Genomic DNA, 17,432 nt, shown 5'->3' on the forward strand with positions numbered 1-17,432 from the left:
TTCATACTAAAATGATAAACCAAAACACAAACATTTATTTGAATGAGAACATTAAAAAGGATTCTGAAAAGAACTTCACAAAAGTTCTACAAAGAGAGGAGGACCCCGCAAAAGCTAAAATTCAAAACGGAACAAGGAAATAAGAATATGGATTTATTGCCTCCCCAATATTAGGAGGAAGTACGTAGAACTTCTGCCATAAACTCTGAATGAAAATCACAAACTTGCAATAGTGGGGCAATATGTAAAGAATGGTATTATCTTCAGTCAACAAAACTTTCAAAGCAAAAAAAAAACATTCAGCTTTCTAATAAGAACTTTGTACCAAAGTATAGAAACAACTAACTGGTAAGATACAACATGAAACCAAAGTAACGAACGAAACCTAACCCATGATAGCAGCGAGCACAAAACGATTATCCAAACTCCAGACAATCATGTTCACACCACGAGGAGTTGGAAGTAATCTTTGGCGTGGTCCGCCGCGAGGCGGCTGAGGAGGCATTGGTGGCGGGGGGACTTTGAGATGATATGCTCGGGTCCAGCGCCCAACTTTTCCCTGAAGTTACAACAACGAACGAAAAAGGAGAGAAATGTTATGCATCTTATGCATTTTACATGCTCAGTAAAACTTTTTGTTGAACCAAAGAATATTAAAGCAAAACCAGAGAGCACATAAACAACCTAAAAATCTAAAATATCATAAGCAATGACTGAAACTTGTATTTGAGCAAATAAAAACCATCAGTATTGCATTCAAATTCCAGAAAACAACCAGACTCAATAAGTTGCCAAACAAGTTACTCAATTAGTCAGCCAAAACTCCTGAGGTCAACCGAGCCACAAATTTTTTAAAAGTAACTCGCCATTGAGGGCAATGTTGAATAGGCACCAACAGTGATAATTTCCATGTAATTCTAAAAAACATGCTAATATCATAATTGCTACCTTTACACTACGTACTACGATCTGTCTATCACCAACAACTTTGTTCACCAACAACTTTGTCTTCTAAGGACAGACTTGCACCATTATATGAAGGTGCTAATGATTAGGGGTTCTTCAACGATTCTGTATTCTAACTTTTTCCCCTTGAGACAATAGCCATGCATCTCTTTGCATATGTTTTCAATAAAAAATTTGTTCCTTCTAACTAAGTTGCTCCATCCCAACTTGATTGATTTTCCAGTGTTTGCATTGCAGCCCTAAAGTCCACCATTGATTATATGGATTCCTCATCCAAATCATTCCTGCCTCATCCAAATCACACCTGCCTTCCATCTATGCGATTTTGTATAAGTGATCTTGTCAATGCGGTCATCAGCTGATCTGTTACACCATAAGAGTAGCAAGATTTCATAATTACTGTTACTGTTTGGTGTATTTTCTGTTGTTTTAATATGGTCCTCCACCTCCAGAGGGAATGTTATCTGATACAGGAAAGTTTTCAATTTTTTAAAAATTCTTGTCTTTTTCAATCCCTTGGCCTGCCTCTACAGCTTTTCTATGTGATTTCATTCAATCCTCATGACTTATTTCTGAATCAATAATTCTTACTGAACGTTTTGAATTGTGATAGGATTCCTTATTATAGGTTTTTTTTTTTTCTCTTTCTCTCTCTCTCTGAAAGAATGCCTGCTATACCTGTCCCAAATTGCTGAACTACAATAGATTTTGAAGAAATTTGTCCCACTATAGTGTTACCTTACTGAAATTCCTGACTACCAATTAGGACCACCAGTCCGAGCAAAGAGCACCAAGGCTTCGCAATAAATGCCAACGATCCTATAGAAGCACGAATAGCCCTTGTGTCCTAATATTAGCAAGCTTACCCCAGCCGATGTCCTTACATATTTCAACCCATCTTTTTTGCTTTTCATTCTTTCTCCCACAAGTCTTCAAGTCTTAAAACATTTGTAACCATGAATATAGAAGGTTCTTAGAAATGGGAATACATTGATTGATTCCATGACTCAGGATTTTACAGCAAAGGGAAATGGACATATCCAAATGAAGAGAATAGCATGAAAGAATCAAGCATGTAGAAGACAACAACAATAAATGAATAAGAGAGAGAGAGAGAGGAGGGGGGGAGCTCACATGAGACTTGCGAGACCGAGGGATCCATATGATTGCACTGCCATCTCTAGAACAAGTAACTATATTGTCATGAGTAAACCTGGGAAAATCAAATTACTGTTCAAGATGCTGATACATTCACAAATTAACCAAATTATTGTTCACTGGCAAGAAGAAAAAAAAATGCAAACAATGTTTTCGTAACTAAATCAGAGTTATGAAAAAATGATAGGTCCAGAGGAGGACGATCGAAGATCCATTCATAAGCTGTTCAACAAGTACAACAACATACCAGGAGTTTTTAAATTTTGGAACATTATCTTCCTTCATAAAGTCGGTAGAAAGAGATCTTGATGCCACAGCACAACCACTGGATCAAGAAACAGCACAATAAATAAATTAGTACGGACGACTTGCTGACAAGTAAACAATTGCCAAACACAGCCTTCCAAGAGAATAAGAATTTTCACCAACCAAAACTAACCTGAACTGCACATAGTTCACATCATTTTCATGCCCAGATAACACATCCATTTCATGATTTGGCTGTTCAGACTCCTCTAAATTCCACTTACAGGCGCTCCAAACCTGAAAGCATACTTTATAACTGATTATAAATGCAAATAATAAATGAATTATACATAGCAGACTAAACATATTCAAATGGAAAGTTCATGGAGCCGAAGGCAAGAAGGCCTTTGCCGAGCATGCAATGCAGGTGCATATGAGGACACAAAGGCGCTTAAGGAGCAATTTACACTTCACATGCTCGCAGAGGCACCCTTAGCACATGCACAGGTTCGGTATTGCAGTTCGCATTCTATTCGTTTAGCCCAAAAAAAAAAGGATACTCAAATGTATGGTTCTCCAAAATAGAGAAATCAACAAATTACCCTAGCATAAGTATCCGAGCTACCAGTCACAAAAACTGTTCCATTAGCATTGTATGCACAGCACAATATCTGGTGACTGCGTTGACTCATTGCCTGAGAAGGCTCGCTGTTTTTTCCTCCATTAGCTTTAAGACCTTTGAAACAAGTTGTCAAAGCCCAATAATCATGCATAAAATCATTTATTTAATGAGAAGCACAGAAGAAACTAACCGGATATTGGATCTGGAGGCTTTGGAATGTAAATCCGCGGGCTTGATTGGGAGTGCCTTGCGTCCCAGATCCGGCATGTTCCATCATCAGATGACCTAAAAGTGAGAGGGAGTGAGAATTCCAAATTTCCATGGAAAAAGGAGAAACTATAAATAAAGGAAGAACAAAAGAATATCAGTCAAAGTAAAAAAGTCAAGATGGACAATGAAGTGCTTATTTCCTGCATAAAACTTAGCAACCAATGTTAAACACATTGACAACCACCACATGGACAAATTTGGTTTCCTTAGTTTACAAAGGATCGCCAGATTGGTTAGGAACTGCTATGCATTGTTATGCATGTGAAGCTTCCAGCCAAATTAGACCCATTTGTATCCAATACGCCAAAGAAAGGCAGCTGATAATTGGTAGAGCATCTACCTGAATTATATTTCCCGAACATATCAAGGAACAGAGATATGCTTTAGTCACTTCATCCTTTGAACGACAACTGATTCAAACAGCTTATCGCCACATTTCTGGCACTTTTGGAATCTAAATATTAAACATTAAATCCACTTATACCCCCAGAAAAACAGGACAAACTTCTCAAGAGTGCATTTGCCAATTCACACAATTGCAGAACAAAATAAAACTGCTAACTCATCCACCATAACGCTGCAAATTTACTCAAATCCAATAGTTAGCCCAAAATAATGTACTAAGTTTTCATAGCACAATGAATCCTCAATACGGCAACAGAGGCTGTTGTCTCCTGTTTTCTACGTAAACCAGTCAAACATGCTAAACAGTGATTCAAATACTTCTCGATTAGTATCCTTAAGATCGTTGGAGCCCTGCTACATTTGCAACTGGACCATTAAGATTCTTTCAGTTTGACAATTCATCATGATTATATTGTTTTATATTTTCATGATATACATTCAGGATTTCATGCACTGAAGTCTTTCTGATATACATTTCTGAACCATAATTCACACTTTAAACGCTTTTCTGATAATCATAACGTTAAATAAAGAATCATATCTGATGAATTCACAGAATCAGGGAAACACAATCATTTCATTAGCTTTGACCTTAATCCGAAACATCAAATATTTCTTCAGGTTTTCCATTCTATAGTAATCTCTTGCTATCCCTAGCTCTGATACTATACATCTGTGTATAGTGGTATAGCATGAGCTTACAACTATTAGAACTCAAACGTCTCCAAGAATACAGATCGATATCTGAAGTCAGACGCAGCTTGGAAAAGAGTCTGGTCCCCGACTAGGAAGGATTTACCAATCTGCAAGACAAACTGGCAAGTCGTGCAGAAATAACACTGCGATGCTACTCAAAATATCAAGTCTCATAGAAACTTCAGGAAGTCTTCAGAGGACTTGGCTATTTTCAACACCCAGTAAGTCTAGAAGTATAACAACTTGGGAGGTGCCTGACCAAGTTCTCTCCCACAAGTCCCAAGTCTTAAACATGAGTTTTTAGACACCAATGCAAATAACGAAAGCCCATCGACAAGAGCAGCACAAAAATCACAGATAAAAAAAAATATGGACAACAAAAATCATATTTTTATTGAACAGGACCTGAAAGCTAGGTTACTGAGAAACTGTAATCAAGCCGCAGGAAACTGTGGATTTATTCGTATATAACATTATCCACTAGACAGACTTACATTGGTAACTCGCACGGAAGGCTTGGGCAAACAAAAGATGGAACGAAAAGCACAATACAATATATTTGCTGATTTAGAAGGCTGATGAAAATTCTTGAAACACGAACTTATATCAAAGACAGCAATGATCAAAGAAATGAGACTTACGACAAAAGTTGATAAACAGCACTTGGCCTAGGACTGAAAGCAATGGCAGTAACAGCCCCAGTATGTCCCCGCAAGACAGAAATTGGCACCCCATCAGGCAAACGCCACTGCAACAGATTTCCCAATATAATGATCCACTCAATGTACCAATACAACATGAAGCAAAGGTTGCCTCAGAACTGCAAAGATCTGAGAAAACCATGCAGGATAAATGAAACTTACTACTCGGATGATGCAGTCATTAGAAGCAGAGGCCACAACGGCATTGTTTGAACTCACAGCCAAGTCAGTGATGTCACCCTTACGAAAGAAAATAAGCCACTATTACAGAGAAAAAAAAATAAAGCCAAACAGCAGCAAAATATGATAAAAGGCAAGACACAAGCCAAACTCACTTCATGCCCACGACAGCTAGCCAAGCAGAATGCAGTTTCCATGGACCAAATCTTGACAAGGCGATCATCAGAGCCAGTGATCACATATCTCCCTGAGCGATCAAATATGGCTGCAATGTGCACAAAGCACAAAACTGTCAAATGAGATAATCATAAGACTTGCAAAAGAACTGCTAGGAATAACTCATGATCAATACTGGGAACGACAAAGGGAGAGATTTGTAACTCTACAGCCATAAATGTCAAATGAGATAATCATAAGAAAAGAACCCCTAGGAACAACTCAGTCATGTTCAAGATTGAAAGTGACAAAAGGAGAAATTTGTAGCTTCTAGCCATGCAGAGAATAAAATGTGGTAGAAAGGACAGGTATCCGAACCATTAAAGTGGCTAACATGCAACAGTACTTCATATACAGATAGTCATGTTTCCCCATACATAATACAATGGACCGAAAATAAATCAGCTGCTACAATCAGAACAAAGAGTTCACAGTAAACATTGCTACTAGGTATCTGCAATTTCAAACAACAGCACCCCAAAAAAGGAAAAAAAATAATAATGTACCTAAACTGACATAATCTATGACAAGTGCTAACTAGTTATTTCTTGCTCCAGGGTTCTTTCACAAGCAGCACTACTTGCTGCTGTAACAACAGAGAACTGATAGGTTAACCCATGTTGGATTAAATGTTTTCTCTACGGACAGTTTACTGGTTTGTTTCTTCACGGCTTTCCTGTTTTCATCAGTTGCCATAATAAATGAAACTGGATAGGACAATAATCTCTCACAATAATCAAACAACATACAGTACTTTAATTCTAATTATGTATTGTTTTAAACATATGATTATTTCGAAACTTAGAAGACACTGCTACTTCAATATTAAAATAGCATACCGCAATAGACAGCATTCTGATGCCCCCTTAGTCTCTTGATTATCTGCATTTTTTGAAGCATAGTTGCTGGCTTTACAATAGCATAACATGCTGCACGAATAGATGGAGCACGATGGTGTTTAGTAAAACCACCTCCGATCTCCCTCAAGCTCAAACCATGCAACTGGCCAGCCTGTATATGAGGCCAACGCAAGTAACTTGGCAGTCGAACAGGTTTCTGATCTTCTCTGGTCCTATCAGCTGCCAAAAAAATCAAAGAAACCAAAACAATTCAAATCACAAGACTTGAGAGGTGGCAGAAGAAAGCTTCAATAACAAAATAGCTAGGAAGAAATTTCTAAACAATGATAGCAGTAAATCAAACAGCATTGCTTACATCCCAAAAGTGAAAAGGAACCAGTTCCCAAAAGTGTAGGAACATCACCAGCCCTGGGAGCATTTCCTCCTAATGTGCCTTGGGGGGATGGAACACTAGTCAGTAACAGCTGCTTCAAAAGCTTTACCAAGTGATCCTTATCAATATGAGGATACCTGAAAGATAGAACCAGATAAATGAGTCGACGCAACAAAAGGCAGTGCCATAAAACCCATAAATGAGCTTATGTAAGTGAAAGCTAATTCACATATAAAAGGGAAAGTAAGATGAAGCAGATCGTAGATTACAGCTAGAGTCCCTTATGCCCTGATTGGGTGCGAATAAGCACCACAAGCAGCCCTATCCAGGATAAAGACAAAACCTACTTGTTATAGATTTGCATCTACCCTAGATATCTGGATATCCCAGGTTAATCCCATCAACCTCCATAGCTGTTCCTGTGGCACCAAATTGTTCATAAAAGTATGCATATATAAGCTCAATTTGAGCATGTGCCTGAACAGGTCTTCGGGTCGTGTTTATTAAGGACCTGTTTTGCAGGTATATGCCCCACACAAGACAGTCCATATGCATGCAAAGCAGTAAAACATTGTTTGGAGCACTATTATTGGAATCAAACCACCGCTGAAGCAATCAACGGTCTGGTCCAGTCAAAACCAATCCAACTACTGGTCAAACTGGTTGGATAGGATTGTTCAAAACATAAAGGTATAATTGGAAAAATAGCTTAAAAATATGAAATTTATAACAGAGAAGTTGTTCAACCTTCTTTAGCTGTTCCAACCGGTCAAAAACAACTGGTTCGACCAGCCAAAACCAATTGTACATTGGTTTTGACCGGTTTTGAGTCTGGATGACAGTGGGTTAGAGGCACTACGACGTCTTACAGATATCTAAGCATTCTACCACATTCTACGAACGGAACTGGGAGATATCTAGGATAACTCCACCTTTTAAAATACTTGTTTGCTGCTCTTGCATCCATCTTTTGCGGGGAGATACACAAATGGGAAAACATGCCCTTGTATATTGACTCTCATCATACCATGATAAAATATATGCGCATGTGCATGTATTCACAACCAAACAACAAAGGAAACAAACAAATTTGAAAACTGGCCCCACCCGAGCACAAGATGGTCCTATGCTGCCAACAGCAAGAAACTCGAGACTCATGACCTCCCTCAAATTAAGTTCTCCCAGGACACAGATAACCATGAATGCACCAAAAAAGTAGACCCCTCAGACCATAGAAAGCTATTCTGTCAAGTGTGATGCCACCAGTACTAGATAGACCAAGGAGACACTGCTAGGATAAGAGACATGGACCACTTTGGATGAAGATAGAGGTTTCCAGGCAGTCTGACTTTTTCTCTGGTTTTTGTTTGGATCTAATTTTTAGAAAGTTCAACAAGAGTAGCATTTGAGTTCTAGGACACTACTGCAGGCAGGACGATCCAACCATTTCAAACACCCCACCCAAAGTAAGATTAAAAGAAATCCGGTCACAACTAATTTACTGTTGCATACAAAATCAAAGTTGGCACATGTAGATTAGGCCAATCTCTAAGGTCAAGACCTCAATATAATAGAGCCCAGATTTTCAAGCAAATAGTTCGACCAGAAAACATAGACTGCCCAATACATAAGATTTTAGACAAGATAAAATCAAAAGATAAACATTGTGTGGCCTTTCAAGACAATAACGTACTTCCATGCATAGCTTTTTTTTAATCTCATCGAAACACAATATTTATTACCGGGAGGCAGTATATTTTAACAGAAATCAGATATCAATATCTTCTAGAGAGACCAAATAAAATAAAATAAGACAATAACTCTCAACCCAAAAAAAATAATTACCTTTCTACCAATTTATTGTAGCTCAGGGGGAAGGACATGCCATTATCATCTTCATCCCCACTGTGTATACCTTTCCTAGAATACCAAGCATGATATCTTCTAGGTAGAAGCTGATGCTCCAAAAGTTCATTCCAAAATTGTCCATAGGTCCTATGACATGGGCCTCCAGAAAGAAAATGCATTATCAAGAAATAAACTTCACTAAGGTCGATATCTACATCAGCTTCCATCGGAGGACTCGTAGCAGCAAGTGGATCACTAGGATAGCCCGTCTCATTTGTTCTCCCAGCTAATGTTGAGGGAGTTAAATTTAGAGGAGCTGCACCAGCGGAAGCGTCATACTTCCTACAAGCCATATCCTTCGTAGCACCTGGAGTACAGAATAAAAACAAGCAAGGGAATCAGTTCTACATAAGAAAGGCACCTCCAAAGATGTTCAAAAGAAGAATAATGACCAAAGAAATAAAAGGATAACGTAATCATGCCATCTTCCAAAGTAAGAAAAAATTATTACTTTTCCCAGAACAAACGTGCAAATCAGCAGGTTATATGGCACAATTATTAAAACCTTGATGCTGAGAAGGTTGCTAAGAAAGCAAGTCAGCATGGATAATCAATGCATAGCAGTCGAAAAAGCAGCTTAGCATATACAGATCAAATGGCAACATTAAATATTCACTCCTGTTAAAGAATGCATAAATAAGAAGGTTAGTATTTTGAATTCCACATGTAGCCAAAAATTAGTAGAACACTGTATTTCATATTATAACTGAAACTTGAACCCTTGTCTTCTAAGTTCTATATTTCATGTTTACATTTTTTGTTATGGCCAACTGAAACACATGTAAGTCACATAATCAAATCAAGATGGAGACCAGAGACCAGATGACTGTCAGGTCATCCCCTTATTAACTGAAGTCTTTAATCCAGTCAGCTATTCAGGGCATCAACACCACGGTGCCTTCAGCACCTGTCATGTCAAATATCTTGCAGATGCATAGAGAAAATAAGAACCCTCAGTTGCATTGGTTGACCTTCACCATTTCATTAAATAGTCCACAGCCAGATTTGAAACAGTAGCAGGATCGATTCTTGTCTGCTTAATGTCAATATGATTCAGAAAGTAATGTTTAATCACCCGAAACAAGCTCAATACTCCAGTCAATTGGCTCCTGAGTCCCTTGCATGCTTCAGGCACTGCCTACAAGGAACTCACACAAGAAGAAGTAGAATAAGGAAACTTTTGAGCACCATACTGCAGTTGAAGTGCTGAAAAACTCAAGACTAAAGATTTTAAAGATCGAATGATTGAAGGAAATGGTGGCAGTAACTAAAAACACTCCTCAGCAACACTCTACAAGTGAGCCAAACAATCCAAGAAAGTTTGGCAAGGAAGAACACAAAGATCAACAAACTGTAGATCACTAAAACATGTTTAGGTACTAGAATGGAGCAGTCTAGCTGGAATACAGATTCAAAGGTGGCCGTGAGTACCTAACAGGGATAAAGTATATAGAAGCCTAAAGCTGTCAGTGAATCTGAAATAAGCGAAGAAACAATTGATTCATGGGTAAGGTTCAGTGAGGAATCATGCTGAATCTCATTTGACTAAGGAAGATCAAGAAGTGGGGTCACTGCACAACCATATTCTGCAGATTTATCAAGGAGGCCTCAGTTAGATTGATAAAATCCATCGCCCTTGTACTGACTTTATGTAGTTAACAAAACAATGACTTGCTCCATACCAAATCCATCAGAACTCCCTCACAGGCAAGGGAATCCACCTCGTCATAGGCCTCTCCAAAGACAGAGATGGGGGATTGACGCTCTGTTCTGTCTTTTAGAAAATTCCTCCATGAAATTAGTTTATGTCCACGGGAATGCAGTGACACTGAGAAAATCACCATAACAGAGAAAGAGAAACAAGACCTAAGGCAAGCCACTTGAGTGAGATTCCATTTTTTACACGGTAGCATTGCCGGCCCCAAAGGGACCCACAAATGTCTTAACAACCGTACCTAGCTTGTCTCCAACTGAGCTACCACTCCAGGAGGGTGGGTGGGACATGGACTTGGTTTCCCTTTAATCTGCCATCAAAATTGAGACGCATAAGAACCCCCTTGGGCATCAGATCCACTCCAGACTGAAGTCATTTGATCTACAAAGACACTACACTTATTGATTATTGCTTGGGTCCATGAAATGACGAACTTGTTACATTCCCAGGTCTCATCCAATTCAAAAAGCAAAGATCATACTATTATCTCTTTCCACATGTCCAAGGATACATCCAAAGTGAACATTTCACAATGTATAGAACCACTAGACAGCATACAGGAATAGACTCTGTGAGTCCTTACACTGACTCACAGCAAATTTTACGAAGAATTTCAAGATCCTAATGGTGTGGTATACCGTTTACAGAAAAGGTCCACAAATTTCTCCTGCTACCAACACAAACTAGTTATTTGGAGTCTACCAAATACATATTTCTGGAGATGAATGTCCCCCTTCCAATAATATTAGACTGACATCACCAGAACAAAAGCAAAACTGGCCAAATGCAGGAAGAGGAGAATCAAGGACTCGGTACCACACCACACATCTGAGTAGAGAAGAACTTTACTCTCTCACCAATCCCATGAGTAGCTTCCTTTTTCCTATTATTCTTCTTTATATAAAAGAGCACTTCGATGCACAAAAACCATGTTCTTACGTTCCTCCGTATCTACATCCCCCAATGAGTTCTTTAACACCCATATTTCTTTAACAACAATCTAAACCACAATGCCCCAGGTTACCCAAGTGCTAGACCATTTGATCTTAGGCAACTAAACAACATGGCTCTTCAGGAAAGAAACAGACTCCCACCTCATGAATCTATAATCGTAACTCTCACTACCACCTCTCCACATACACCTCCCCTCAAGTTCAAAAGAAAATGTCAGAGTATGAATAGAGGTATTAATCAGACTCAGTTTAACTCCTGACCCTGGTTCCACATCCATCCTATATGATTCTGGAACCTGAAATGCACCTGCCTATCCATGATCAGAAGAGATAATAAAGACGAAAGAAACATACAATAGCGTTGCCATACAAAATGTCTACAAGCCTGGGTGTTCTGCATTCCACGGAAACTGATACCCGATCTCTAATCCTCTAATACCAAAATCTACAAGAGAATATGGGAAACTACACAAACGGTGATGACCATATGCAATATAATTTAGACAATGAAATCAATGTTCAAAAGAATGCTCTTTCTTTTGTTGCTTTGGTGGGGTGGGGGATTATTTGAAAGGTTTGTGATGTACAAGAGATACCATACAAATACGTATAAGTAAAAGCATGACAAATACACATCATGCATCAACTCCAATAAACAGATAGAAACTATATATATTCGTGCTGATTGAGTTCATGCATGATCCTGTAATGCAGGAGATTAATGACCATGTCTACAAAGGTTATGCATACATTACAACTATGCATCCACAAAAACCAAATTTATTCCCAAACCCACATAATGCCTCTAAACAAAACAAATTAGGGTTTCTTAAGTTCCCCTCAAAACAGTTCATCAATCCAAACTAAGCAAATGAAATAAATAAAGCCCAAATCAGAATCAGAGACAAGAACTCACATTATATTTCAATCCCAATTTCCTCAGAAGCTCGACATAAAACCCCCAATCCTCTGCAACTTCGCCACCAAAACCCTGTTATGCATGCATCCATTAACGCCTCAACCAACCAATAATAACAAAAATCCTTCTCCACTCACCTCCAAAAACCACAATATATAACCAGAGGCCGAGGCCAAAACCCTAGATGCGATCTGTGTCCATTAACAAGACAACTCCAATATTATTCTCAACTAATCTGCTCTAATAACAACACAAGAATGGAAAAATTCGAAACAATCCTTAAGATTCTCAAGAACCAGAGAAGCCGCACCTTCTGAGAAAAAAATGAGAAATCTAGGGCAGAGATACGGATTAAAACTCCGTTAAAGGCGCAAAAATAGATAGAGAATACATAGAGAAATAAATAAGATACGCGAAGGGGAGTTGCAGAGGCTTGAAGAAAGCATTTTCAAACCATGGGCTTCTTATTGACCCATACCCACAAAGGCCCTCTCTTTTTGAAGCCGCACCTATTCGGCTTCTTCGATTTATCAGAAAAATAAAATAAATCGAAAAATAAGATATTATTATTTTATGAGGAAATCAGTTTTTTTACGCTTTTCTCGTTTATTCTCTCTTCGTAGGTTTTATTTCCTTTCCATCTGTCTTTGAACCTTGCATCGGCTGGAAATTACGTAAATGCCCAGATGACTGTTGAATGACGCAAACGCCCTTTCAATTTTTAAAATTTTCCATTTTGGATTTTTAATTTTCTTAGTAAGTGCCCTCCTATAAAGGTCGAGAGAGAGTAAAGAGGAAAAACTAATGAAAAAGAGATTAAAAAAAAAAACAGAAGGAAAAGAAGATGCACATTTGCATACACGCTATCACATGCTAATTTGTATACAGGATTGTATATTGTGAGATCATTTATTTTTTATATAAAGAAGACACAATGATTTTTTGCCATTAGATGTGAAATCCAATAAATGAAAGTGTCGCAATATTTGATAATTTTTATTTTAGATTTTATGTCCAAATAATGATACAACATCAACTACCCAATTTCAAATCTAATAGTAAATAATGATTGTGACATTTTTGTATAAAAAATAAATAACCTCATTATATACATTTCCTAGATATACATATAGTAGAAGAGAGATAAAGGACATCATAATAAACAAAATAAAAGAAAGAAAAACACATGAAGTAGAAAAGATAGAAAAATAAACCAAAGAGAAGGAGGAAAGGAATAGTTGCACCAAACATCCACTTTCGAAAAAGATGTTTGGTTTCCATTTTTCTTAATGTAATAACACTTTTGTCATGACTTAATATAATATTTGAATGGAGTTTGTAGGGCCTCTTCAAAAATGGTGTCAATATATATTGGCAGTGGCATACTTGTGATTATTCTCTTCAAAATTGGCATTGATATTCCTCTATTTGGATATTTAGACATGCCAAAATGGCATATCCTCTCCTTAAAAAAAATGACTCGAGGTCTTGTTTGGAGCTGAATTAGGCTAATAGGATTATGTACATTCTTGTTAACTGACCATATTTTCCCGTGGCAATAAAGATATTGCAGGGTTGTGCTGGTGTGTTAGCTTAGCATGCCACTATTAGTAGGTGTAACACCAAAATTAGGATACACTCATTAGTGAAATGTCGTTAATAATAGGGTTTAGGCTTCAACTGAGAAAATATTATATATATATATATATATATATATATAGCTAAAGCAAAGCAATTGGTCAGCGAGATTCTCGAGAGGCTATTTACATGCAAAACTCCGCTATAAAAGATGAGGTTCTTTCATTGTTGGGACAACAAACCCGGGTCATAAGATACACTTAAATGAGGAATTTAGTAAATTTATTTATAATTAAAAAAGTTAAAATTAGATGTAGCAAGCACAACAAAATATCATTTCTTAAGTTTCAGCTTGGTGGTAGAATATTTTTGTGGGTTAGGGAGGTAAAGGATTCAAATTCTCGAAGTTTGTCAAAAAAATCAAAATAATCACCTTCTTTTGGTAGCAACACAACATTTTACCAATAACACTTGAGAGAATCATGTCTCTACTCTTATAATATATTTATCCACGAGTTTATTTTTCTAATTTGCATTTTATTTTATGTCTGATATGATATTTCCTGTCAACCTTTTGAGGAAATAACTACTTTTTTTTTTTTTAGCGTTTGGGAAAGTTCATTATTACTTTTCACGAGATTTCCCACTATTGTTCATTGTTCAGCATTTATTCCATGTTTAAGCTCGGTGCTCAGCTCGCATTCATAAATAGCAATTAAATCCAACAAAGTATATCAAGGCCTGATTTTGTAGTGTATTGACTGTTTGTTCCAGTGTTTAAAAAAACGCCGACTCCAACCGGACTCGCCCGGTTCGACTCGAAAATCGACATGGGGGGATCAAATCGGTTAAAAAAACGGGAATCGTCCGGTTCTAGAGAGAACCGGACGATTTTGTACAGTGACTCGCCGATTCACTGTACGGAATCGGCGAGTTCGTGAAGAACACGGGTTGCACAGTGTTCTTCACGGGATTCTTCGAAATTTGTCATTTTTTGATCATTTTTCTTGTTTTTTTTGGCATGTGATCTAATTTGCAGGCTGTAAACAGCTTTATTCAGCTTCTATGAGGATTAAATGGTTGAAAATTTTGGTGTTTTGGATAACGAAACTTGCATTTTTAGGGTTTCCGCCTTTCCTTGTGTTTCATGCCAAATAGGACACGAATCTTTCAAAATTTGTAGGCATTTTGATCGTAAAGCTGTGCATCAAAACCTTTTGTTACAAATTTGTGATAATCGTTGAGCAAAACAGAGTTTTTTGGAGATTGAAGGCTTCGGTTCACAAAATCAGGTAAAAAGTTTGGGTTTTTTTTTTTTTTCGCCATATGATTTATTTCACGACATATTTTGAAGATAATGAGTTCAATAATTAGGGTTTTTAATCTTTATTGTGTCTATTATGATTTAAAATTTTCAATTTTATGTAATTTGGTCAATTACAGCATGAATTTTGAGATGAACACAGAGATGTCTACGGAACTAAAAATCCGCTGTTTTTTTTTTTTTTTTTTCCGCCTTTTGATTTTTTTTTCATGATATATTAGAAATAATGTGTTAAAAATTTAGGGTTTTGATTCCTTATATTGTTGTTTATCAGAAAATGTACTCAATTGGATGTAATTTATTCACTTAGAGGTGGATTTTTTAGTTAAAATGGCTTATGTAAAATGGCTCTGTGAATAACAGAATTTTTTTTTTTTTTTTTTGTAATCCATGATCGAATTGTTTTTTTTTTGTAATCCATGATCGAATTTTTTGTTCTTTTTTTTTTTTTGTAACCCATGATAGAATTTTTTGTAATCCATGATCGAATTTTTTGTAATCCATGATCGAAATGTTTGTTTTTTTTGCTTGTAATCCATGATTGAACTTTTTGTTTTAATTTTTTTTTTTGTAACCCATGATAGATTTTTTTGTAATCCATGATCGAATTTTTTGTAATCCATGATCGAAATGTTTGTTTTTTTTTCTTGTAATCCATGATTGAATTTTTGTTTTATTTTTATTTTTTGTAACCCATGATAGAATTTTTTGTAATTCATGATCGAATTTTTTGTAATTCATGATCGAAATGTTTGTTTTTTTTTCTTGTAATCCATGATCGAATTTTTTGTTTTATTTTTTATTTTTGTAACCACCCATGATATAATTTTTTGTAATCCATGATCGAATGTTTTGTAATCCATGATCGAAATGTTTGTTTTTTTTTTTGTAATCCATGATCGAAATGTTTGTTTTTTTTTTGTAATCCATGATCAAATTTTTTGTTTTTTGTTTTTTTTGTAACCCATGATAGAGTTTTTTTGTTTTTTGTTTTTTTGTAATCCATGATCGAATTTTATGTAATCCATGATCGAATTTTTTGTAATCCATGATAGAATTTTCTGTATTCCATGATCGAATTTTTTGTAATCCATGATCGAAATGTTTGTTTTTTTTTCTTGTAATCCATGATCGAATTTTTTGTTTTTTTTTTTTTTTTTGTAACCCATGATTGAATTTTTTGTAATCCATGATCGAATTGTTTTTTTCTATTTTTGTAATCCACGATTGAATTTTTTGTTTTTTTATGTTTTTTTTTTTTGTAATCCATGATCAAATTTTATGTAATCCATGATCGAATTTTTTGTAATCCATGATTGAATTTTTTGAAAATTTATGATTTTCTTTTTTTAATCCATGATCGAATTTTTTTTTGTAATCCATGATCGAATTTTTTGAAAATTTGTGATTTTTTTTTTTTAATCCATGATCGAACTTTTTAAAAATTTGTTTTTTTTTTTTTTTAATCCATGATCGAATTTTTTTAAAATTTGCTGTACTTTTTTTTTTATTTCTTTTTATCCATGATCGATTTTTTTGAAAAATCATGATTTTCCGAAAATATGTGAAAATCATGATAAGGTTTTGATTATCGTGATGTATTAAACCCAATTTTTTTTTTTTTTTGTTTGAGTTTGCTGTACTTTTTTTTTTTTTTTTTCCATGATCGATTTTTTTGAAAAATAATGATTTTCTGAAAAGATGTGAAAATCGTGACAAGGTTTTAATTATCATGAGGTATTAAACCATATTTTAAATTTTTATTGTTAAAGTTTTTGTTGAAAAAATTGTATGTTGATAGATTATTTATGTAAAAAAATGCATGTTATTATATTTTTAATGCAAAACTGTATTTTTTTTATCTGTTGTTCATGAATTTTTTAGTTGGAATGACTGATGTTAGTTGGCTCTGTGAATAATTGTTTTTATTATTAATTATTTAATACAAAAAAAGTATGTTCTTGATAATTGAGTTGTAGTCATGTTTGGAGCTTGCATTTTGTATTATATTATCCTGAATGTTTGTAATTGATATGTACGAAAATATTATTGTCAATAAAGGTATTTTGCAATAACAAATAACAACAAATATGACTACATGAACTACCGCAACGTATTATCACTACACATGATGATTATTTTTCTTTTTGAACTGTCAAGTTAATTTTATACTTTTTACAGCTTAAAACAGTTGAATCATGTCAAGATCTGCAGAAGACCCTGCATGGCAACATGGGGTCAGACTTGATCCCAACAAGAAAGATAAAATTATTTGTAATTACAGTCAAAGAGTGATAAGTAGTGGGGTACATAGGTTCACGCAACACTTGGCAGGGGTTAAGG

At 35.9% G+C, this 17,432-nt stretch overlaps 1 protein-coding gene across 24 annotated transcripts in view; it reads right to left on the reverse strand.

Annotated features, from left to right (window-relative positions):
* Nucleotides 1-12,787, reverse strand: part of LOC18445066 (WD40/YVTN repeat and Bromo-WDR9-I-like domain-containing protein) — a 28,511-nt gene extending 15,724 nt beyond the window's left edge. Inside the window, exons 1-15 of one of the 24 annotated variants that reach the window (XM_088859007.1) lie at nucleotides 12,498-12,686; nucleotides 12,325-12,378; nucleotides 12,185-12,259; nucleotides 8,539-8,908; nucleotides 6,676-6,830; nucleotides 6,300-6,539; nucleotides 5,400-5,509; nucleotides 5,227-5,304; nucleotides 5,005-5,111; nucleotides 3,183-3,277; nucleotides 2,973-3,106; nucleotides 2,564-2,667; nucleotides 2,372-2,449; nucleotides 2,101-2,179; nucleotides 391-559 (exon numbers count right to left, since the gene is read on the reverse strand). In XM_088859007.1, coding sequence (XP_088715133.1) covers nucleotides 391-559; nucleotides 2,101-2,179; nucleotides 2,372-2,449; nucleotides 2,564-2,667; nucleotides 2,973-3,106; nucleotides 3,183-3,277; nucleotides 5,005-5,111; nucleotides 5,227-5,304; nucleotides 5,400-5,509; nucleotides 6,300-6,539; nucleotides 6,676-6,830; nucleotides 8,539-8,894 — 1,705 coding nt within the window. In that variant the 5' untranslated portion in view covers nucleotides 8,895-8,908; nucleotides 12,185-12,259; nucleotides 12,325-12,378; nucleotides 12,498-12,686. Of the gene's footprint in view, nucleotides 1-390; nucleotides 560-2,100; nucleotides 2,180-2,371; nucleotides 2,450-2,563; nucleotides 2,668-2,972; nucleotides 3,107-3,182; nucleotides 3,278-5,004; nucleotides 5,112-5,226; nucleotides 5,326-5,399; nucleotides 5,510-6,299; nucleotides 6,540-6,675; nucleotides 6,831-8,538; nucleotides 8,909-12,184 lie in introns of all 24 variants that reach the window. The other 23 variants (XM_020674040.2, XM_088859018.1, XM_088859015.1 and 20 more) reach the window with 23 other exon arrangements.
* Nucleotides 12,788-17,432: the final 4,645 nt, after the last annotated feature.

The sequence above is a fragment of the Amborella trichopoda genome, chromosome 2 (genome assembly GCF_054954075.1).
Source record: "Amborella trichopoda isolate Santa Cruz 75 chromosome 2, AtrichopodaSantaCruz75HAP2 v2.0, whole genome shotgun sequence".
NCBI lineage: Eukaryota > Viridiplantae > Streptophyta > Magnoliopsida > Amborellales > Amborellaceae > Amborella > Amborella trichopoda.